This window comes from Drosophila virilis, chromosome 2 (assembly GCF_030788295.1).
Source record: "Drosophila virilis strain 15010-1051.87 chromosome 2, Dvir_AGI_RSII-ME, whole genome shotgun sequence".
NCBI lineage: Eukaryota > Metazoa > Arthropoda > Insecta > Diptera > Drosophilidae > Drosophila > Drosophila virilis.
The window spans coordinates 6290519-6315811 of record NC_091544.1 but is presented as its reverse complement, the minus strand read 5'-3'; the positions used below and the strand labels follow the sequence as shown (position 1 = coordinate 6315811).

General features: G+C 43.2%; 3 protein-coding genes across 3 annotated transcripts; 2 read left to right on the top strand and 1 right to left on the bottom strand.

The window, feature by feature from the left end:
* Window positions 1-268: 268 nt before the first annotated feature.
* LOC6629603 (uncharacterized) lies at window positions 269-8729 on the top strand (the record flags this gene model as incomplete). Its single annotated transcript, XM_002054632.4, has 4 exons — window positions 269-1592; window positions 1866-2108; window positions 7344-7481; window positions 7558-8729. Coding segments are annotated over 4 exons (1986 nt in total), but the record flags the coding sequence as incomplete, so codon positions are not given.
* Nasp (Nuclear autoantigenic sperm protein) lies at window positions 2159-9740 on the bottom strand. The gene is made up of 5 exons (XM_002054633.4): window positions 9585-9740; window positions 3901-4225; window positions 3228-3838; window positions 2893-3170; window positions 2159-2829 (listed from the first exon to the last, which is right to left on the bottom strand). Exons 2-5 carry the CDS (start codon window positions 4200-4202, stop codon window positions 2530-2532), a joined length of 1491 nt encoding a protein of 496 aa, XP_002054669.1. The 5' UTR covers window positions 4203-4225; window positions 9585-9740; the 3' UTR covers window positions 2159-2529.
* Window positions 9741-10023: 283 nt separating this feature from the next.
* On the top strand, window positions 10024-25127 carry LOC6629606 (PP2C-like domain-containing protein CG9801). Its single transcript, XM_002054635.4, has 4 exons — window positions 10024-10363; window positions 21995-22277; window positions 22338-23173; window positions 23552-25127. Exons 2-4 carry the CDS (start codon window positions 22141-22143, stop codon window positions 24811-24813), a joined length of 2235 nt encoding a protein of 744 aa, XP_002054671.1. The 5' UTR covers window positions 10024-10363; window positions 21995-22140; the 3' UTR covers window positions 24814-25127.
* The last annotated feature ends 166 nt before the right edge of the window (window positions 25128-25293 follow it).

The following is a 25293-nucleotide window of genomic DNA, read 5'->3' as shown; positions in this document are numbered from 1 at the left end:
CTTTTGTGGCACAAGCAAAGTTACATTTTGCATAGTAGACTTTTAGGCGCCGCACACAATTTAGTAAACGCAACAACAACTAACAACAGACAACAGACAACAACAACAACAGCAACAGCAACACCTTCAATAGCATTCATCAGAACATCGCAAGCAAGCAAGCAACCACCAAAAGCCACAACCACCAAAAGGCACAGCCACAGCCCCAACCACCACGAACAACATGAGCTTGAACAAGATCAAGAAACGCGACAGCTCTGATTTATGACTGGTGCGGGCCAAGGGCGCCGGCTCCGGCGCTGCCGTCGGTGTCGGCGTCAGCGTTGGCAGCGGCAGTCGCTACAAGGTGACCGCTCGCTGTGTGCCAGAAGTGAGCATCACATCGCCCACCAGTGTCAGCCAGCAGCAGCAGCAGCAGCAGCAACTGCAACAAGAACAACATGAAGCACCGAACAAACACATAACGCTGCTGCGCAGCCGGTCACAGCCAACGTCTAACAGCATTTTCTCGCCAGGCTTAGGCTTGGCCGCGGGCGGCGCCACTCTGGTCGAGGAGGAGGACTTCAGTTTGCTGTCAACGGAGCCAGTCACTTGGTCGGCCAGTGGCAGCGGCGCCAACAAGAATGTGCTGCAGCGTCAGCTGGCGACAACCACGCAGCTAGAGGAGCAGGAGCAGCAGCGCCAGCTGCTGCAGGAACAGGATCAGGAACAACAGCAGCAGCAGCTGCAGCAACAGTCTTTGGGCGACATTGAGCCGCCCAACGAGCTGACACCGCTGGTGGAGGAGCGCTGCGCCGCTGCCACAATTACGGCTGGAGCACAGAACCCTACGACCAATAGGTATAGCCACAACTCGAAGACCACGCGCTCCTGGCCAGTCATCTATCGCAATCCCCATCATTGTGACTACGAGGCGCTCTACGTGCAGCAGCCACCGGCACAGCCGTCAACGCAGCCGTTCAAGCAGAACTGTTATTCCAATCAGTTCAAGCAATCGATTGTTTACTCCAGCAGCAATGAGGAGCTACCGGGCGGACCAGAGCTAGCGGAGGTCACGCCCAGACAAACCACATGTTACTATTTTGCGCCCAGTCGGCGCAACAGCATTTATGAGCATCCCTCGTCCGTGGTGGGCGGCTCCTTGCAGTTTGACGGTGCCAGCAACGCAGCAACCACAGCAGCAGCAGCTGCCGCCGTCGAGAGTCTAAGACGGAGCAACAGCATCCTGCTCAGGCAAAACAGCTGCGCCAAAGTTATACAGCGCAGGGGTAGCGGCAGCGCCGGCGCCGTTGCATTGGAGACATCCACATCGCTCAGCTCACAAATGGACGGCATGGGCATGGGCAGTGGAACTGGTGGCAGCGCCTGCTGCTCCAGCTGCTGCATGGGCCCGCCGCCCGTCCTGTTTCTCTTCGTCACGCTGCTAATGACCACCAGCGCCACGGCCATGTTGTGTGCCGCCATAATGACTGATCACTGGGAGCACGTGACATGGGATCGCAACAGTCTGGATCGTTACTCGAATCGATCGGGCCTGCATCTGGAATGGCTTCTGGATGACCAGGTGGCTATGCTTAAGCCAGATAAAAGAGGTAAGCTCTCAACTTATCTAACGATCTTTTCACTGGACTTTTATTGGGATAGAAACTTAAGTGGCCCGTGCTTTTTCCTTGCATTCCATTCTAAGTCCTGTATCATTTAAATAAAGTGTATAACAAAAAAAAAATCATCAAATTAAATGTGTAAGAACGTTTCACTGTACAAATTAGAATTCCCCCTGAAAGGATTTAAAGCTGTTAATTAATTATAATTTAAGACATTCCAAATATTTACATTGATATCATTTTATACTTTTCACTTAAAAGCTGATCATCGTTTTCGACGCGATTCCGTTTTTCTGGTGCCAATGCACGGTGGCATCTGGACGCTGTGCATCGATCTGCCCATTCCACAGCTGCAGGAGTTGCGGCGCAATCCAAAGTTTCCACGCGGCGCACCGCCGTGTGTCAACTACTTGGCCGGGTCCATGGAGAACGCGCGCGGCGAGGAGCAGCGCAACGATTGGCAGCACAGTGAGTCACAGGTCATCACACTGCAGCCGCATCTGAGTACGTATTATGGGCGCAATCCTGCCCGAACCAAATCCATAATCCAGATCTTGAGTGTGGACACATTTTTATTAACAATTTTCGTTTTGAGGCAATTTTGCTTTTATTATTATTGATTCATTCGTTTTGCTCTCGATACCGTTTTCTCTTTTAAATAGTATAAAAACATTATTTTATGTAAGCACTTAGCACTAGTTGTGATTGTAATTTTACAGACTTATAGTGAAAATGATTGTAGTAAACAGCAAAAACAAATAGCATAATCTTAAATAGGAAGATTGGGATAGGATAAGCATGTGTATACGTATGTTTGTGTGAGTTTTAAGTAGCTGATGTATTGGTGTTGCTGGTGTTGTTGGTGTGCGTGTGTGAGTGTGTGTTTGTGTGTATTTAACTGGAATGTGCAGTCTTCGAGCGACTTCTAAACAGCAGCACGCTTGGCAGGCGAACATACAGCTTCGGCCTCCGAGCTGGGCTCTTCGGGCTTCTTACGTTTGATCAGATGCGTGATATCTGTGGGTTTGTTCGAACTGCTGCTGATGGCCGACGAGGAGGCAGCAGACGCTGTGGTCGATGAAGAGCTGGACGCAGCTCCATTGGTAGCGACAGCGTCACCAGCACGGGCTGTCGATGAGGAGGCAGCTGCATCCCCACCGTTGTTGTTGCTGCTGCTCATAGGCTTGATGTAGCTGTCCAAAGCAGCGCGCACCTCTGCTATTGTCTGCAATTATTGGATTAGCATTAGCATAATCATCATTTCAATTCATGTTCCTTTGGCAGTTACCTGTGCCTGTGTTTCTTCGATCTCTTGAATCTTGACCAGAATCTCCTGTCTGGTCTCCTCCAAGTCCAGCATGTTGTTCTTCTCACGTTCGGTTGGGTTCTCCTTGCTCTTGATCTCGGAAATTTCTTCTTCAATAAGCACGCTAGAGTTGCGCAAAGCTGCGGCGCCCTCCTTGTTAAGCTGCTGCATCAGATAAGTAAGCCCGATCTTGTAGTGCAGCTCGGCCAGCGCACGACGATTCTTATTGGGCAGCTCCGCATGTATCTTCAAAGCTCTCTCTGCAAGTAATTAAATATTAAGTGGACTGCCAATTTAAAATTGCTTTGATCTGTTACCGTAATCCTCGCGTGCTGCATCCAGAATACCATTCTCGAATTCAATGTTGGCCAGTTCCGTTTGCACATCAGCCAGGTAAGGCAAGCCGCTGAGACCTTGGCGCGAAAAAATCTTGGCCGCCGCCTCGAGTATCTCCCAGGCCAATTGAAGACTGCCGCTAACACCTTCGCCCTCTTCGTTGTCTTCCTCGGCCTGGTCCACATCCATTGCCGCTGGTGCACCGTTGCTGGTGCTGGCAGTCACCTCGCCATTTGAAGTGCTGGGACGTTCATCCTCGTTGTTCGAAGCGGCAGCGTTTCCATTGCTGCTGCTCACTTCATCCACTCCCGTGGGTGGCTTGGAACTACCGGCTGGCTCTTCTGGCTTAGACTGACCTGCATCGCCCGTGGAATCGGCCTCGTCGGCATCACCTTCTTTAATGCTTTCCAGCTTTTTACCATTTGTGGCTCCGTTTGCTTTGGGCACAACTGGCTTATCTCCATTCGCTTCGCTCTCGCCCTCTTCAGCGTCATCCTCGTCCACATCCTCTTCATCGTCATCGGCTGCCTCGTCGGGCACATCGATCACTTTGTTCTCATCTAGCGCCATCGCAATCAACGATTTGGCGTAGCTGCAAAGCAAATCAAATATCAAGTTATTTCGGTCACAGCCCTGAATCTTCAAGCTACTCACAGCAACAGTGGCTGTCCCAGTTCATCGGCCAGTTCGCCATACACCTCCTCGTATAGCTGGCACACCTGACTCAGCTCATCGGCCGCCTCGTCATAGCTCTTTACTAGAAAGTTGCGTGATCCCTGACTAAACAGCTCCTTGCCCTTAAGTATTTTCTCGGCACGCACTTGCTCCGGGTTGATAGCTACATCTGAAGGCACCTTGTCGGGCGTGGTGTCCGCAGCAACGGGCTCGATGGCTGCCTTCTCTGGCGCTGCATCGGCAGCAGCCGTTGTGACAATTGCTTCAGCTTCGGCGGACATTTCGGAGTTCCTTGCGAAGTAAACTGCAAAGATGGAAAATGTTTAATTTGTATATATATATATATATATATGTTAGTAAACATTTATTTGACCTTGCTGGGAATAAATTAATAACATTGCGAATGCAGGTGGACAGATGGCAAACCAGAACCTTTTGACAACATACTTCTATTTAAACGATTCCCACATCAAAAATGGTCATGTCCACTTAAAACTTAACTAGGTTCTTCACATCGAACGGTTCCAACACGTACAACGGTCCTATTTGTTACCGGCACAATCAGCAAACTAATTAAACGCTGAATAAGAAATTCCCTACTATCGTTTTATGTATATCTTTATGTTTATCAGCGAATGTTTGTTGTGAATGACTTTGGAAGCAGCTGTTGCAGTTTTGGACGCTTGCCAGCAAATGGGTAGATTCAATTCCCTTTCTAAAAACCGAAGAGCGTAATGTCTGTGTTGTCAATGACTTTCGCCCCTAAATTTAAAAACCTCGTGGGCTCTTTATTTTCTTATGTAGTTCTCGTTGTCGTTTTACTTGGTGTTCATGCACTAGGTGCATTCTGCATCGATTCGCTTGTCGCTCATCTTCAGACGCTTTCGAACGTATTTGAGATTGGGTTGCCATTTCCAACTGTATGTCTGTCCAGAATCTAAGAAAGCTCAACTATACTTATCTGATTAAACCTTTAGCTTAAGCACATCCTCAGTTTTCTATGCTATATTTTATACCTGATCGGACAATATTCACCGTAGTTAATCAAGGCTGCATTTGCCAGAGAGTGGAGCTAAGGGAGCCCGAGTTTTTGTATCTATACAGGAATCCAGATGCAGGATATTTCCTAGTCGGACACTGCCGTCTAGAGCACTATTTTTGATTATAGTAGTATCTAGATGTAAATAATGAGTATTTTACATTTATAATTTTTTAAAAATTTATTTAAACTTTTGAATACCTCCATTAAGTTTAATTAGCTTAACACATAATAGATTTGCGCTTAATCTTTTGATTCCACCCATAAATTCCCGGCTCCCAACACAACCTAACAGCGTATGTAGAGATTGTGCCCTAGACGTCACCTTCGATGTATGTAGAGAGACCGGCGAGAACGCAAATAAATAATACACTTTATTCGTATTTCTCGCATTCGTAACGCACTCAGCTTACTGCCCGCCCAGACACAACTTTCACAGCATATACCACATATTCATTTATCTGGCTCACTGATTCACCTCATCCATAGTGGCTTAAAAGTTCGCCTGCTCTCGCGCTGCCCGCACATTTCACAAGTCATTAACGCAAATCCCCAATGGAAAGATTCCGAATCTGGCACAAATCCTTTGAGTACATACAGGAAAAAAACGAAAAGTGCTTTGGTCGGGTGTGCTCGACTGGGAGACACCCGTTTAACCAGCAACAAGCTGCCGTAATACATATATTCTTTAATTTCGTGGTCTTTCTGAAAACATTCCTAATTGGACATCGATAATTTATTAATTCTGAGAAAAGACATGAGCATCATTTGAACAAAACTAGATCTACGCAGGCAATAGAAAGACCTACATTCCAAAATTCGAGCATTTCGTTGTATTTCTCTGCTTGTTATATACATGCGCACAAAATCATAAGCCCCTTTTGAAGCCCACATGCAATGGGTAGAGGGTATTGGAAAGCATCCAAAAGTGCAACACAAAAAGCGTCCGTGAAACCTTTGTAACCTTTCAGACAATGACACCAAATACATGCATACAGTAATTACCAGCAGTTAGTAACTAAGTTAAGCGCCACAGTCGATATTGAAGCACACACGTGTGCCCCTTCCCAGCTCGATGTCAGGCGTCCTTCGTTCGAGCGAGCGGACAGCAGAAAACCAAAAAAAAAACATATAAAACAAAAAAATAGGTCATCATGTGGTTTAGCTTGTGGCTGCTCGCCCCCCCCCCCCCCCCCGTGAACCGCGAAGCTCTGTAAATCGCAATTGCCACTTTGGTTTTTAGGCGAGTTTGTTTGGCCCCCCAGCGCGTTAGGATTTTAATTGGCACAGTCTGTGCATTGCATTGGGTAATTGGTTTCACTAGTGCCATGATTGTGGGTATTATGCGACAGTTAAAATAGAACGCGCATAGATGGGTTTAGGTTTTAAAAGCCCATGAGCATCGTTAAAAAAAAATGAACATCGATACGGAGGAAAAAATATTTAGACTAAATACAAAACAACGGGAACATTGAATGAAATTCATCAGATATCACTTGGCTTTATGCTCACTAGAGTAACGCCGAATCATATGCAGACCTTCGGAGGCGTGCCTCTTTAATTGGGCCAGCCCGATTTATAAATTGTTCGAATACTACATAAGCACTGCACTACATAAGCTCTAAAGCTAAAGCTTTCAAATCCAATATATAATACCGAAAACGTAGCGATATCGAATTAAATTTGTCTATATAATCATGAAATTAGTCTAGGAAATGATACGGGTCACGGTTTGTCAGAATTTGAAGTTCGCGAAAAAAACAGGATATTTTGAAAAAATTATTCGTTTATCCTATTTCCTACAATCTCTTATGTGTAAGTGTGGCAGAACTGGTAGATGCCAAGTTTATTTAAGTTTTTTTTTAAAAAACAAAGTCGGATGTTAATAAAATATTATACTCATATGTAAGCAGTTCAGGAAAATGAATAAAGTTGTGCTGGGAAATCGATACTAACAAAATATTCAAAAAAAAAAACCCAAATTTCGACCAAAAGCGGTCCAATCCAGAAGTTTCCTACGTATGTACTACCTGGTACTCGATTGTCGATATAGATCAGGAATATGTAAATATACCTTCTAGGGTCGGAGATGCCTTCTTATATGTGATACATATTTCATGAAATAAGCCTTTAAGTATAATATCCCCAAGTTCTTCTTGAAACATATACTTCAGGGAACATGCTTCCAACCACAACATCTACCACCATCTACACATCTCTGTGAATAACCTCGAGCTTTTATCCACAACAGCAGCTATTGGCTTCTGCTCAGCATGACATTCCATTATTTATGTTTCCTTAATCTTTGTAAATAATGCCCCCAAGTGGATATTGTGTTTACACTTTATATTGAAAAATGAAACATTTGATTTTGATCGAACAGGAATGCAAAACCTGTCCATATCCTGCTCACTTGTCTGCCTCATCATTCTGGGCAGCGCCGCTTTGGTGGGCGCCTTCGGCGTCTGCCAGCGCCAAATAAGTGCCATCCTTATTACGGGCGTCATGTATCTGCTGGCGGGTAAGCAACCGGGAAAGCCCAACCCGCAATCAAATAAATTGATCCCAACTTAATGTTCTCTGTTCTTCGCTTACAGCTCTGTTTGCCCTGTTCACGCTGATGATAATACACTTTAAGCGACAGCAGGGACGCCCGATGTTGGACAGCGACTACGATGGCACCGTCGATGGTATTGTGGCACGACCGGGCGGAGTCGCTATTATGGCCAAACCGTTGCTGGGCGCACGTGTATTCCTAACTTCGTGGAGTCTGGACCTGGGCTGGGGCGGCGTTGTGCTCTGCGCCATTACGTCGGTGCTATGGATTCTGCTGTCAAAGATCATGCGGTATAACCCCTTCTCGGCGCTCATGATTTAGCTAAACGCCCTGCCGCTCAGCGGCTATGGCAGCTATGATAGCTACTATGGCAGCTACGGCAGCACCAACAGTAACAGCAGCGGCACCAGCGCCAGTTTCCTGCTGGCGGGCGCCACATCGTCGACGCGGCAAGCGGAGCATCGGGGCAAAGGCAAATACATACTTTGAATCTCCAACTCTCCCACTACAAAACTAATCCCTGATCTGTCTCTCTTGAAATTCCGCACTGCATATTAAACGGTTGATTTCGATTAATTTAAATGCGCGCACTCTACTCAGTTATCAGTGTTGGAAAATGTACCAAATATATGAAACCGCATACAGAATCAATTGCCTTGTTCTTATATTATACCGTATACTTATACATATACTTATACTTATAAAACTATATCTTATACTTATTGTAAATCAAATTTACGATATTCTCACTATCTCTCGCTGTCTCTGTATCTATGCAATTTTTGTATACATTATATTTAAATACTGAGCAACTATTACACGAAAGAACTCTACACACCGCATATTATACAGGCCATAAAAACATTTGTTATATAGAATTGAAAATGTTCGGAATTTATTTACAAATACCCAAACACGGCTTTTGCTTCGAAGCTCTTATCTAGTATCAATATCGCTTGCATAGCTTATCAAAAGTTAATGGGCCGAAAAATAATGTAGTACTGTTGCTTACAAAAAAGAATAGGTTAAACCAATACAACTATCAAAACTATTCATAGAGTGCTATAAGCTATGGTTTACTAAACTTATTGTATTTGTGTATTAAGAGCATCCACTGAAATATGTTCTTATAAAACCAACAAGTGTATTTTTATGCAAACGCTTTGCCTTAACAAAAAAAAAAATAAAATAAAACTTACCAAATTATATTATTTAAAATTAAAATTATTTAAATACAAAAACAAACTGCAGTTTCTTTTGAAAATTGAACGCGTGGGCGATCGATCTATTAATAACCATTTACACAGCGACACATCTGTCGAATTGGACAAAAAAAAAATTATTAATTTGTTAAAATATCAGGGAAAACGGGAATGCAGGTTCATTAACACTGGGCTGCTGCTGCTGCTGCTGCTGTGAAAACAAATTAAACAAATATGCAAATGAACTCGCAAAAAACATTGAAGAAAACATGTGCGACAATTTCGCCAAGGAGAACGTTAAGATCAATAAAAGTGCGAATTGCAGCTGCGCGAGGATCTTCATTGGTTCTGGGCCAGAGGAGTGGAGTGCAATGAGCCCAAAAACAAAATGGTTGCAGTTGTTTAATTAACACGCACTGTAAACAATTTAATATGTATGCATGTACGTACATGCATTTGGAATGGTGTACATACATTTGTATAGGTATGTGTGTGTTCGGCAAAAAAGATCGAGATTACAAAACAACGCAAAAAAGTTCATTCACCTGTGTGAGTGCGTGCGTGTCTGTGTGTTTTTGTGCGCGCGTCGCAATGCGCCTGTGCGTATGTGTGTGAGCCCGCCATTCGCTGCCAGCCACTGCAACCGCGCAAAAAGACACACACCGGTAACGCTAACGGGCATTTATTTAACACAAGAACTACTAAGCCATTCGCATGTTCGGAGTGTAAATGGTATGGTGACAATTAATGGCGTTTTTTACACGAGATTCGCAAATTCGCATGGCCGAATGTAACTGTATGCGTGAATCCGTGAGTTTTTATTTCAAGCGTCTGCATAGGTATTTTAGCATTTACTGACACTTACCTGTGTGTTGAGTGTCGTTATTTTGATAATATGTAAGGTATGCACACTTTGTAGCTGTTTAATTACGTTTATTTGCAAAAAATATACGAGCTAGCGCCGCGAAATGCTAAAGAAGACAGAGGAACTATCGGTTGTCTATCGATAGATATGGCCATGTTTATGGTCACATTGTCGAAACACATAAGTCGCTTGCACACTTATCGATAGTACAAAAAAGATAGCCCTAACAAATGTGACAAAATATATGCTCAAATTAAGAAGTATAGATGCATGTGCCCCTTCACATTAGATTTAAAGTTAAATTAAAAAAAATTCCCGTATCGATATGTGCAGACCTGACAGAACGTCAAGCAGTCGACCAGTGTATGCACACATATTTATAAAAATTAAGTTGGCAGCCATTCAATTGTCGACTACAGTAATCGGTCTTGACAAAGATTGCAGTTACATTTCAGAGCTTAACGTGGGGGGATGTATGCCGTGCGTTGTCATAAATTTATTAAAAGCGTTAGTGTTAATTGACATTTGAATAAACAGACCGGCAATCAACGTAAATAATATACGTGTGGCAGATCCAAATTCCAATTGTGCAATTTACTCGAAGACACAGCGATATACCAAATAGGCCTCCCTCTGTTTCTGTTTGTTGAATATTCATACACACCACCAACACCCCCTTCCTTCAACCGATTGTGTGTGTGGCGCCAACTGTATGTAAAAACATTCAACGCTGCGCACGATAAGAACAGCAGCAGCAGCAACCAATTACAACGATTATTGTAAGTATATTCATTTTTATGCTGTTGCTTTTGTAATGTTGTCCTTTGTGCGTGCGCTTCCTATTTCTATTGATTTTTAGTCGCTCTCGCTTGGCCCTCAACTATTGCCCTTTGTTTTTGTCGTGTTTTGTTTTGTGTCTTGCTCCACTTTGCGTCGTCTGCAGCGCGTGTGTGCGTGCGTGTGTGTGTGTGTGTGTGTGTGTGTGTGTGTTTTGGTTGCTTTTGTCTTTAAACTTGGCCGATGCCTTGCATTGTTGTTACTGTTGTTTTCTCTCTTCTCTTCGTCCAACTGATTCACCTGCTGTTTGCTCCACGGGCAGCTGCAAAATCTCAGCTGCTGCTGCCGTCACACAGCAACAACAACAACAGCAACGGCTAAGGCAGAGCTTTTATTGTTGTTGCAATAACCGGTTTCCGATTTCATTATGAAAACTGTGCTAACTTTTATTATTGTCCAACTGCACATGGCGTTAACTGCGTCTAATTTATTGGGGCCCCAGTGCCAAATAATTTTAATTTTCTTTCCTTGGGCTGTCAATTATGTCGCATTTTTAGCCAGTTTCCCACTAGCTCGGGTCGTTCTTTTCCAAGAATTATTATTTTTAGCCCTTTTTCAATAAAACAAAACTTTGGTGCAGGCATCGCTTGCCATGAATTTGAAGCTCTCCTTCGACAACCTTTCCTCATAAATTCTGCTGCATTGCCGGCCCATTCCGAGTCCACGCCCCACCTAGATTGGTTTCCTGCGCAAAACGGAACTTTTGGCAACTTCGATATGCGGCAGGCAATTCATTTCGACAACCACCGGGACACATGATGGCCGCACGACAGCCCAGACCAGGACGATGATACGGGGGCCCTGAACACTCCATGGATTTGTCGACGAATCGATGCGGGGGGCATAGCTTGTGTGGGCGGCAGACCTGTCTAGCAGACCATACTAGCCCCGATTTCTGGGCACCTGGCAGTGTAAACTGCGGCAAATGTCAAGCGGAAAATTACAGGAAATGAATTGTAAATAAAGTGTCTCCAGTGCTGCCACAACACGGCGGCCGCTCTGTGGCCGAATAGCTAGAGGAAAGCTGGGGGCGTCGCTTGCACCGAATTGCAAAATGCCCAATCCTTAAGCTAAAGATTGCCCATATATTTCAGACCAGTTCCTATCTTAAATGAAAACATCTAAAATGTTAAGCACAAAATTAACATATGCAAAACCAATTTTAGAAATTATAGTCTTTAAAAGTTTAGATTTTAGACAGTTTAACATTTAAGGATGCGTCAACAAAAAGAAATAAGAAATCAAGGAGAAAGATAAAATGGCAAAATGTCTGCTTGTGAATGGGGTCTGTCTATATGAATAATTTTCGAGATATATCTTAAAATTGATTATGAATAAGAACGAACAGAAATAATGGGGGACAATATTTAAATATAAGTATAAAGTTCAATCACATTCACGATATAAGTGGATAAGTATATTCCATTATATTATATTCAACATTTATTTGTTTTTTTATATTCACCCATTTCAATACTCTATTCTAGACATTTTATCTAGACTTACCTTTTGAATGCATATTCCAAAAGCTTTATCAGCCAAGTTTATGCGCTGCATAATTGCACGAGAAAGTCTTCCACAGTGAAATTTTTGGAACGTTTCAGATACGGCAGTTCGAGTGGCGCCACGAATCTTGTTGGAATTCAATCACTTTCGCTTGCTGGCCAAGAATGTTGCTGGTTTTTTTTTGCACTATGCACTCACCCCTTGGTCGCTGGGATGGCTTATTTGGGGAGTCAGTCGGTGGTTGCCTGCCCGGTCGACGCACGGCGTCATCTGGCCCAGACGAGGGATGCCGCATAATGCTGTTCTCCGTCTGTCTGACTCCATCCACAACTGGCGCGCTCTCATGCCCAGCTGTCGCTTCTTTCTCCTTTGTTGTCTCGATGCCATTTTATGATACACATAGTTTGCTCTGCTCCTTCTGGGCTTCGTTGGCTTGGCTTGGTTTAGCTTTATTTGCTCTCTGCCCAGAAGTTCATTCGTAATGCATTAGCGCTGCGTTTCAACTTTTTATATAGAGTTTCCATGTCTCATAATTTAACGACGACAGTTGCGATATTAAATTTCTGTATTTGCCGCATTTTATTGCCAGTGAGTGGGAACTGAGCTGGCGACTAGGGATCTCTATTTCAATAAGTGCTTAAGTGAGTTTAAGTAACTGAGTTAACTAGTAGTTGGCTCTCCATTGGTCCAAGTCGAAGTAAGCATGTATTTATGCCTCCCTGGAAGTTGCTTAGTTTAGTTTAGAAATGTTTAAGGCATTATGCGCTATTCGTGAAGAGACATTAAAGCGAAAGGTTATCATATGATAGTGTGAATATAAGTAGATATGTTTTTACCAAAACTCTTACATCAACTATATGCTATCGGAACTTGAGGACAGATTTTTTTGCATAGACGAACATATCTATATTCACCTTGTTGTTAATAATTATCAAGAATATATATACACCATGTGGAATCGGAAATGCCTTCTTTAATGCCTTGCACACAATTCTTGATTTATTTGTCTAATTTTACAATTTTTCGCATATTTTGTCGTGAATTAAATAGTAAGATTTAAAGGGATTTGTTGCTATCACAAATAAAAGTTTATGTTCGTTTGTTTCAAAGAATTGTTGCAAAAGCATCTGGCAGTAACCTTTTATTTTTCACTCTATCTCGATTCTCCCACAATATTGGCGAACCGATTTGTTATTTTAATTACAGACCGTTCGACTTTTAGCTAGCTTTCAAGTCGAATCCCAATTAATTCCACACAGCTGCGCATGTGTTCTTCATCTTTAAAGCCAATTTACACCAACAAAAAATCATAAGACGAAGATGAAATACCCTTGTAGAAGGGCTCCAATAGAAAAACTTAATTTCCTAACGAGTGTTATTTCAAAGCTATATGATAATGTAGTCGGTTTTTACTGAATGATATTTTGATTCGACTTATCTACTGCAATTACTGAGGTTATCTTCAAAGAGAGAGAGATGCTTTTTTGTTAAAGAATATTTATATTTAAATAGGATATGTCTACTTCCATAATACTCTACGCATAGCTATAATAAAAAGGAAAATAAGTTTAAAAAGTTTCCATTGAACAAAACAGCACAAACAGACCCTCGACCAAAATAAACATTTTGCCAATTTTAAATTGAATGAACAGCAAGAACAAGAAGTCAAAACGGTTGCGGAGCTCAGTAAAAAGTTCATTAAATTCGTGAGGTTAAATCCGGGGGAGGAAGGAACTCGAGGTTTCTCCAGCTGCCCGCTCGAAACGCCAATTCTCTTTCCCATCCTCCCTCTCTCTCTCTCTCTCTCTCGTTCTCTAAGCACGCGCCGTCTCCAATGATTAGTCAGCCAAGTAATACGATGACTAAGCCCGCCAATGAAGCTCAAATTAGAGCTAGACAGAGCCGGAGAAGGCGTAGGGGGGGGGGGGCAGGTGAGCTGGTAGTGTGGGCCCGGCGGTCAGTTAACTCGCTGCAGACCACAGCACCTGGCACTGAAATGTCCAAGCCACGTCTGTGGGCAGCCATTTGACACCAGCGCCAGACGACAGTGGACAGTGGAGAGCGAGGGGCAGCGGGAATTACTCAATTGCATTTGCATTGGCTTTGTTTGTCGTGGTTCTTTGGCCGGGCCTTGACTTCTTTGCATTTGATACGCTGCCATTAACATTTAATTTCATATTTTACTCGGACGTTTGACACCGGCTTGCTTGGCGCTCCGTTTTTTGTTTTGTTATTTTTTTTTTTTTTACCGACACCCACTCGACCGACGGACGGGCTTTATGATTTGCATGCGCACCGAAGAGTTGGCGTCTCGGGCTTGCGGCCACTTATTAGACTTATTTGTATGCCTGACAAGCCCCTAGCCGAACCCATGACTAATTTATTCATGTGAAGATTGCTGTTCGTTTATAAGTCCTACACGGCTCGCATATCCGTGACAGCTGTGGCTACTTGCCTGCCTGCCTGCCTGACGAGTTCCCACTCGACTACAAAATGAACAGGAAAATGGCTTCAATTGATTTTACGAAAACGAACAAATTGTTGCTGAAACACATAAAACAGAAAATTATGCTAAAAGTTTGAACAATTCTATCTTGTTTTCATTAAATTCTATATACAAGTTAATTAATAAACTTGAATGCATTTAATGATGCATTAATTGGAGTTAAAACAAGCCAAAAAATTTAAAATACGCGAAATTACATTTTGCAGAATTATATAATTATAAATAATAAGCACTTTAAATACGAAATGTTTGTTTATTACCTGATTGAATCATATTTATTTACGTTTATGTTTGACTCAGACTGCCTTTTCAAATGTTTTGACTAAATCGGATACTGAGAAAGTTATCCAATCGATCTGTCAAAAAACTGCCAACTGTCGCAATTAAAACATATATAAAACAGATATCATGCAATTAAAAGTAAATATACGTTGAATCCATTTTAAGTGGCTTATCAAAGGTATATTTCTTATGTACATGAAGTTATATTTGACTCCATATATCCTTTTTATATGTTCTCGGTCGGCAACAATGATCGACTCGAGTGAATCAAGTTTATCTAACTATGTGTCCGTCTGTATGATCGATCTCAGAGACTATTAAAGCTAGAATTAGAATATTAGCATTATGCCATACTCGAGCGCAGATCCGAAGAAACACAAAACGCAACTTATTGATATTATTGTAAATGTAAGAGAAGTGGCTTGTTTTTGTTACTTTGTCCATTCGATAACATTATTTGCAATTTATAGCTACCCCAAAATACGCCAAAATACAATTGAAGTCAAACAAAAAGCAGAGAGAGACCCCTTTTAGCTTAACCCAATGCCGCCTTGCCCCATATCTAGAATTTTTCCTTCAAGTATTTACTAGGCCTAACAAGAACTTTCAAGTCTTTTTGGGGACTGCCTTAAGAAACAGGGCCAAGAGAGGCGACCCCAAAAGCACAAAACAGAAACACGCAAACGGAAATGAGCGATAAGAGACCCGCAAACACACAAGGCTCAACGAACTACTAGGGTGGGTGGCAACACCCCTAGTTTTGGGGGCTGCCAGGAGAAATGTATGCGTCATTATAGCATGCAATGAAACAAAGGCATCGACGTCTTTGTGGCGCCCGTTGCATGTGAAAGTGCACTTCTGACACAGTGAGATGCCATCGCATGGAACACCCCGCCCACAAGAGCCCCAGAAGCAACCCCGAGACACGGGGCATGGCACATGTTGAAAACATTTAGAAACAGCCAAAGCGACTTTTGTTTTATGGATTTGTGTTGCACTTTCGGTTTCGGCACGTACAATGCATGAACTGCGACTGCAGTTGTGGCAAGTGTTGAGATTAATGGACGCAGCATGAATGATGCCGTATGGGGTAGCATATGTGGCGGGCGGGAGGCTTGCCTCCTTTTACATTAATGCAAATTGTTTTCTGCGTGCAGCTGTAACAGGAAATGAACGCACCACGCAACAAACACTCAAAAGCCAATTAGCTGGCAATTTAAGCAACGCCCGAGACTGGTACCATGCCCCAAATTGAAGGGGTCCAACGGGAAGGTGGGGCTGCTCCCCAGCAAACACGCCAACGAGGTGAAGGAACTCCATTGCATATGTAGCTCACTCTGTGTGTGTGTGTGCGTGTGTGTGCTCCTAAGTGTGTGCTTTTCATCACATGAAATTTTAATTAGACCGATTTTAATGCGACCCTAAGCGCTTTTCAGCCCCGACTGGACTCTGCAAATAGAACCAACAAAATTAATGCAGCCGACTGCTTTTATGGTCAATTTTGGACTTCTAGCACCTGATCAAATATTTACCTAGGCTTTGACCAAACGCCTTAAATATAGCCTGAAGGTCTATTAGCGTATGATTTGCGTGGGCGTAGCTGGTTGGGTCTGCTCGGGTGTCGCATTGAAAAACCCATAAATATAGCTCAAGGTCCAGCTGATGTCAATAAAATAGCAATTTACATCAGAGCTTGGTATATTAAATATACTAGGCTTAGTTCTGCAATAGGAAGTGACAGCTTATGTGCCATTTTATACGATTATAAAAATAATGCAACAACGCCCAATCTCTAGTTTCTGTATGATAGAAATGTAAAGTTGTTTGTGTCGCAGATAAATGTTAATTGTGGGCAGGCTGGATGTCAATATCAATGGGCAGAACCTATTTGGTATGCAGATCAGGCAAGGTCTTGAAATCAAAAATATGAGTTTTTATATGCATATATATAAACAGGGAAGTAAGCCAGAATATAATAATGACTGGAGGTCTGGAAGGAACCATATCTGTGTGCTTTGTGAACGTTACATAAGCTGAGTGTCTGAGAGTCGAGCTAGCGAACGGGCGGTCAACGGCTCAACTACTAAAAAAGAAATGGAAAATTGGTTGATGTGAATAAACCCAATTAAAATGTTGATAGTTCAAACAAATATATTTCGAAGGTCCTAACTTGCACCTAGTTAACGTATCGAGCCGCTATAAAGAAGGTTAAGCCATGGCACAATCCATTTTGCTACTAAAAAATTATAATAATTATTCATTTGAGCCCAGCAACGCCGGGTAATATCTTTAGTACACATATGTATGTACATTATCTATTTGCATGTTGCAATTCTCGCAGAGCATTTGCGGCCTTCAGCTTAAGCTTGGAGCACACGAAACTCAAGTTGATCAAAACAGACAAAAAGTCACAAATTTCACTTTCTTGTCTGCGAGTTTGTTTACAGCTTTTGTCTAGCAACAAATTCCAAAAAACAATTCGCAGTGAGCTGCACTTGACTTATGGCAAGACCCCCAAATGAATGCAACTCTGCCACCTTGAGATGCCACACACACACACACACACAAAAAAACATCATAATCTTTCAGCAAGTTGCCGTCGTATTTGTTGTGGAGAAATGCTTCAAGCCGCCAGCTATAAACTGTCATACGTTTGAATGAGGCCCAACTGCCGCCCCCTCACTTGTTTACTCTTCTTTAGCACGTATCTCGCTGTGCGGCATTAAATCAACACCTTTTGAATATGCAACTGCAACAGCACAGCGCACATAAAGCAACCTCCTGCCTGCTGCCTGCCACAAGGCTGTCGTCTCTTTAGAAATGATATATGAGCAGTTGCCTCCGGCGAAGGCGAGTTGTGCAACTAGTTGCAGCCTGCTCAGTGGACCTTTATCCGATCTGCTGCACTGTGGGCAGTCGTTGGTGTTTGGCCTCGTCTAATTAGTTGGGAGGCAAACAATTAACGAGGCTAGTGCAAATCTTTCAATGGACTCAATCAATTATTTAGACTCGCGCGTGGAAATGCGTTTAATACAATAACAAAACGAAATACAAACCAAATAAATCTTTCAATCGTATTTGCGAATCTTAAAATCCCAAACAAATCACAGACAGACATATGGAAGTTTGCGGCCCGCCCGCAACGTTTCTAAATGAACTTTCATTTGTGCCATATGCTGTTATAAATATAAAAAGAAAAAAATGAAAAAAAAAAATCATATGAATATTTATAGCTCGTGCAGCTGCGGAGAGAATGCACTGGACTTGTAAACAGAACCAAAAAAAAACACATAAATCGCATTTAATATTCCAACCCAAGAACTCTTTCATTTCTACATATACCACATTGAATGATATTTGTGTACATTTATTTCAACACGTTTCCCCCTATATGATTCTTGCACAATTTCCACATTTTCACGCCTGATTAGCTGAGCGTGTTGAAAATGTTGATGGCTTGAATATGCCCCGAACTGCTACGAAAGTGTCGATTGATTATGTGGCACACGCCTTGGAAATCTTTTACATATCGTTTTGGTGACTGTTCAACGCAGGTTGAGGGCAGTCGGTGGGGCGTGTCAACAATCGCTTGTTGATCATTATACTCTTGCCGAGAGTATTACAATTTAATCATGAAACTTGAAAAATCAGCTCCGACCACATAAAGTATATATTCGCGATCAGTATCAACACTCGAGTCGATATAAACATGCCCGTCTGCCTATTTCTATGAACTTTTCATAGCTATCGGTATGAAAGTATCATAAGCTAAACGAATCGACCGGATCAGGCCACCATATCATATAGCTGCCATAGGTGGGATCGTTCTTATGTTTTCAGATATGAACTAAATCTTATTAACATCGAATCATATCAGATCTAGACTAAGGATCGGCCAAAAATAGATTTCTTATATGGCACGTTTTATGTTTCTGTTCAGATACCTTTTTATACTCCGCAAATTTGAGCTTTATAATTATTTTCACATATTCGCAAAACCATGAACCAAAAAAAAAGTGTATTTAATCTTCGTTCTTCCTATTTTTTTCATTTTACCTTAAGGGTGTGTCGTAAATTCCCTTCTTTATCTGTGACATGAGTGAAATTCAGGAATGTGTTATGGAATGGGGAAAATAGAGTAGAAATAGCCGTGGTGTATTTATTAAACTGTATTACATTAATGTCTATTCTCTGACTTTGAGAACTTGAGACTTTGCACAATACAAAATACAATGGAAAGAACTCGTAGTTTTTCCAAATTCAGAATTTTCTTTTCTATATTTATGTTTTTCTATACTATATAAAAGTTTATCAATAAGATATAGAAAATTTTCACTTTATGATTGTTTTTACTATCGAATTTCAAGAAGTAATATATACCTTAACTATATTTTTGATTAACGCCTTGATCTTGCAATTGCTGCTTTAAATAATGGTATTGTACGAGGCTAAAGCAACCTTGCTCGACTGAAGGCAATTGACTTGAACTTCGCGTCAGATCGCGCATCAATCATGGCAAAATATTAGCGGGAAGAGTAATTCAATTATATTCTCAGGGCTGTGTGGCCACAAACGCAATCTCTGGGGGCTACAGTGTGGTTGGCTATTGCGTAGTTTGCATGACAGGCGGCGCCACGCCCACATTCCAAGTGTTTTTTTTTTTCGATTTGAAATCATATTAACCCACATTCGGTTAGCATTTTAAAGCATTTACACATGCCCAGATGGATGTGCGTGTCCCCCTTGGAGCTGTTTCCAGCGATGCATTCAAGTGCATCCAAGCGCATTGGCAGCACACGCCTCCACCAGCTCCGCGGCCGGAATCAATCAGACTGATTGAAATGCAGCACTCCAGTGTGGCAAACAATTCAATTTAGCAACAACAATAATCTGCGATTAAATGTGCAGTCAAAGAGATTACCGACCACAAAGGCTGACCGCGCCCAACTCAATACCCACAACAGCATCCGCCTCGAAGCCAAGCTATTTGCAATTTTCTCGTTCGCTGTGCTCCATTTTGCATTTGCTCGTGTGGGTACAAAAGCTAGCTACCAGGTGGCTGGTTTCATGCCCACCCCTACCACATTTTCTATGTCAATCAGAATCATCATCTTCTTCACTTGACACACAAAAGGCGCTTGAAGTGCTCCATGTAGCAGCTGAATCTGAGTTGTTTGAATTTATTCATGCTGCTGCTGATGATCATTGTGGGTTAATAAAATCTCAGCTCACTACATTTCGTCACGTGGATGCCATATATATATTATTTGACCCATTGTCCAAGCTGTGACACGTGCCTAATGGACAACAAGTATTGAGTAACCACCACAACAGCTCTGATGTAAGCCACACAACAGTGGATCTTTGTACCGATTTGATTGCCTAGTAAAATGGAAATAGATCTGTGTAAGGTAGAGCCACACATACGGTTTCAATTACTTTGTTGTCAAGGTTTTGTGTAGTACTTATTAATTTACTTTTAAAACCTTAAACCTTTAAAGTAAACTCAGTTGATTTCCTTATATTTTACAACTTGAGAATCTCCGAGAGAGGCGCAAATTGCCAATATATGAATAATTTATTTGGCAGTTGAAGTGTTCACTGAAGTGTCATTAATTTAAGTGCTTGATCGTTAAAAACAACAACAACAACAAAAGTAAACAATTGCGTTTTGATGAACACTAGCTGCCAGCAACTATTTTTATTGTTGTTTGTTCATCTATTTATAAATCGTTCACAGGAGAGCATCTTTGCAGTCTGTTTCCCTTATTAGTTGCTTGAGATAAGCACTTATTCCCTTAGTTGAACTTAACTTTTCTGCTATACCCTGTGGTCATTGAAGATGGGTAAAGGAGGTCTAATGGTCTTATATATTTGTATGCTATGGATATCTCTATGTATACGCGAAGTCCTTGACTTTAATTTTGTATTATATTTATATTCAGTAATTGTAATAGGAGAACCTACATTAGAAAGTTTCAAGTCTCTTGATCGAAACGAAGGTCAAGCCTTGTACTAGCTAAAGGCACAGTATTGTATGCCAAACACGAATATGTCATTAGAATCAGAGAATAGAGTGCATACGGGGTATCTACTAGCCGTCCCTTCGGACTAGAACACTCTAGTGCTTGTGGCTTATGTTTTCGTTTAAAGTAACTATTTTGCTTATGCAACTGAATGTCAAGCAGAGAACTTTTAAGATAAGCGTTTAAACAAGCACAATCGCAGTCACAGCTCATACAGAAAATTTGTAGGAATCTCATAATTGCGACGCAGCGAGTGGGGCACAAGCAAAGCATGTAATGCAGCCAGCTTAAATTTCGATTTAAATAGTTTGTAATCTATTCAATCCAGCTTTATTTAGCAGATGCATTGACAGACTGGCCTGCGATATTATATTTCAACTAAGAACCTGAGAAAGAACAATTATTATTGGATTGCTGATGATTTGCTATTCCTACCGAACTGTCAACAAATGTGCAAAGTATCCATTGATCTTCCATTGCTATACAGTAGCTAGCTTTATCATATAGAATTTCCATATCGCTAAAAAACTTGGCAATATTCGATTCTTTCCATATGTTGAAGTAGTATAGTAAATATATTATGCATATTATACAATTATCTATCTAATGTAGCTTGTAATTGGTTAGATAAGAATCCTGTCTATAAGAAAAACTACCTTTTCCAAAATTCATCAGAAAAGTTAAATAGAAGAGACAAGCGGAGTGAGAGGAGCCACAGTTCTAGCTCTAATATACACACAACTAGCTTTAGTTGATGTCTTCTTTATGCGTTACATTTTTCATGATTAAGTTATGAGATGCACTGTGAGGGCATAATAAATTTAGAAAATGACATTTAATGTGTGCCAGTTGGCAACTGTAGCAGCAAGAAGAAGCCGAAGACCAACAACTGTCAGTTCATTAATCATATGAAGCTCTCAGAAGCTGCGTCATTTGAAACTGGAAGCCACAAACGCTCTGCTCTCCCTCCTCCCATCTGCCCGACTCTGTGCATTCGAAATGAGCGCGAGTTGAAAGCCCATTCAAGTTTTGCCTACTCACAAGGGGCAGATGCCCCTGTATTCTGCTCGGCATCTGGGCAGCTGTTGTCTGGTCGCAATCCTTCCCTGTGCTTGTGTGCATGCCCCGCGGCCGCTAAATGCACATCCTGTCATTAGCAGGAGCCGCACTCTAGACGACGCCTCATTTAATGGCATAATTTATTGATAATTAAATTTGAAATTCTTTCGCTCTGTTTTTCTGGTACGCTTCAGGCTGGGACTCCCACAACAATTGACGCCGATGAAGTGAATGCACTGCAACTGGAGGCGGTAAATCCCCCGCACCGCAATTGCAATTAAGACACAGCTCTAATTGGAGAGTTCAGAAGCAGAGCCACAGCCAGCAGCATCTCGACAAGATGCCGTCGTTGCGGCAAAAGGTCACCACGTACTTTCGACAATTGAGTTTCATAGCGGAGCCGCGCGATGGCCGGAGGCGCGTCAACGGCAACGCGGACGAGGACGATGGCAGTTTTATAACCAAATATCTAGAGGGGTAAGTGACCTTTGACCTCAATTAAGTAAAGCAACTAACAGTTTTGTATATATTTTACAGTCGCATGGAGCGTGAGTTTATGCCCGGCGGACCGGAAATCTATAATGGCCAGAATCCCACAGATATGCCCGTGCTGAAACTGGGCTGCTACGCCACCGGCCCGGACACCATCACTGCCGCCTGCACTGGTCCAGACGAGGGCCTGACAGGCATCAAACGCTCCAAGTTGCATTTAAGTGCCAGCTATGCGGATGACATTGACTTCATCGACACACAGCAGGAGAACGAGGATGCGTATGGCGTGCGCAAGAGTACGCCAGCAGCGCCCGCGCTTAGCTCATCGACGCGGCTGAGCAACAAGTTTGCAAGGCCGACGGGCTCCCGGCGCCAGAGCAATGCTGACCAGACCACAACAGGAACGGCAGCTACTGGAGCAACAGCGGCTGCAGGCATGCGATCCAGGAAAAACTCCAAAAGCAGCTTATCCGCCGTGTCGGCTGCAGCTAACGAGAGCGGCGGCAAGGCCACCACCATAGTGGTCAGCATGGTCAGCAGCAGCAATAGTCCTGCCCAGGATCAGAATAACAAGAATCTTCTAAATGCTAAGACTGAGGCCGCCACGGCTGCCGGACACGGCAACTCGGAGCGCGAACGGCTGCTCCGCGAAGCGGTCAGCAATCAGAATGTCGCACCCAACCCCATCGCTCACTCCACGCCGGTGGCCGGCGTCGAGAACTGGCAAATGGATTGCGACTTTGCCTACGGCATTTCAGTGTCGCTTTACGAGAACAATATGCTGACCAAGGAACCGATGGGCAATCCCATTGCCGACTGCTATGGCTGCGTTGTGCGTGGCGATGCCGCGGCCATGGCCATGGCCGATGGCGTCAACTGGGGTGAGTCTGCTAATCTTACGCTGCGTGAAGAGCTTGACACCGACATTTCAATTTCTTAATTTGAGTTACTGGCCGGGATATTAAAACCATTCTCGCTTGGCTTTTCTTTGTTTCTTAAATAAAAAGTACTGTAAAAAGAATGACTCTTTATAGTCCTACTACTTAACCTCAGCTTTCATCCAATTCAGTTTCAGTAAAAAAATGATCTGAACTGAATTTACCCGAGACAAGAGTTCCCCCTCCTTCTTGATCACTTAACCTAGCGTCCTTATTAATCTAATTGCATTTATGGTCTTAAGACATCATTTGGGTTGCATCCCAGCTGTGGCGTCTTTACTTACTGATTGTTGAATACTCTTCCTTTCATTGTATGCGCAGGTGATGGAGCTCGGTTGGCCGCGAGATCCGCCGTGCATGGCTGCCTGGACTATCTGGATCGTGCGGTGTTTGGGCAAGCGCACGAGTGCCGGGCCACGACCACACAGGAACTGTTTGTAAGCCTGTTGCGCAGCCTGTGGGAGGGACACGGCTGCATATTGGAGGTGGGTGGAGCCCTGTCCACGCTGACAATTGCTGTGGTGCTGCCGCTGGACGGTGCACCTGGCAAATATGTGGTGTGCGCCTGCAACGTGGGTGACTCTTTGGGCTATGTGTACTCCAAGAAGCACGGCGTGCGCGAATTGACGCAAGCCTCCCATGATATTAGCTCCATGCGAGACATGCGTGACGCGTTGGGAGCTCTGGGACCAGCCGATGGCAACAAGCCAGAGCTAAGCAATCTCACATTCTCCATGAGCTGTATCGAGCGTGGCGACATTGTGTTTCTCACCTCCGACGGCATCAGCGACAACTTTGATCCAGTCGTTGGCAAGTTCGCCGAGGCCTGGACCCCGGACGTAAAGCTACAGCATTTGCAGTCAGCGAAACTGGCGCCCAAGCGCCAGAACAAAAGCGCATCAGCGATCTACGCCCGCTTGCATCCACAATCGGCCACGCCGCCCAGTCGAACACGCCAGCCAAAAGCTGGCAGCCCACCCAGCAATATGCCCAGTCGGCCCAAATATATGCGCTCCCAGACGCTGATCGAAGCGCGTCATGGTGTTGGCGCCGGCACACCTGTTGTACCAACGCCACCAATTCAGCGCATTCCCAAATCGGTGTTAGGCCTTCCGCTTGTTACTGGACCACAGCGTCATGCCCTGACGCTCTATCGTCTGGAGGATCTACTTAGTTATGGCATCAACGGAACTTTCTCACCTTGCGCCTCGGCGCGGCGACTGTGCCATCTGTTGATAGACTTTGTGCGTATGATCACCTCGGCACGTCGCAAGACCCTCGAGCAGCGTGAGCTCTTCTACAAGCTGTCCACAGGTCCGGATGGGGTCAAGCGAGAGGTGCAGCTGAATCGCATGCAACACAGAGCTGCCCGCAAACGCGTCGTCGACAGCAGTGCCTTTGGTGCGTTGCCTGGAAAACTGGATCATGCCACTGTGCTCGCCTACACCGTTGGTGGCGCAGCTTCAGATGCATCGGATGCGGATGAAGCTGATAGTGGTGATGGTGATGGAGGCGGTGGTGGCGGCAACGGGAACGCGGCGCCAGTGCTGCAGTCCAAGGAGTTTAAGGAGACAACATTCTAAGCTGCCCACACTCACACAAACACGTATTCAGCATATATAAATATACATAACCCATAAAAAACGTAGTCTTATGCAAACATATATTATTTACTTGGTATTCATGAAGCTTTCGTTTAAGTTGTTGATTTTATTTTTCGAGTTTGTCAGCCATAGGATTTAGCCATTTTTGAAATGCACACGTGTAATGCAAACGCAAAACGACAAATTGCCTCAAATGTTTTAAACTATCTCTAAAAAAAACAGAATAATACACAAATGCAGCAATGTAAATCATATTTTTACACCTTCATACATTAAAATATGCAACGTTTTAACGCAGAAACTTATCGTGAATTTGTAAAGATTAACAAATTGTAACAAAGGAAACCATTTTTAGCCCAAATACAAATACACGATAGGCCGCTGCGCATAAAGATCGTTACGCACAGCTTGAATGCGATAGGGGCTGTGCAAAAAACGGGCCTGAAGCAATCGTAAATG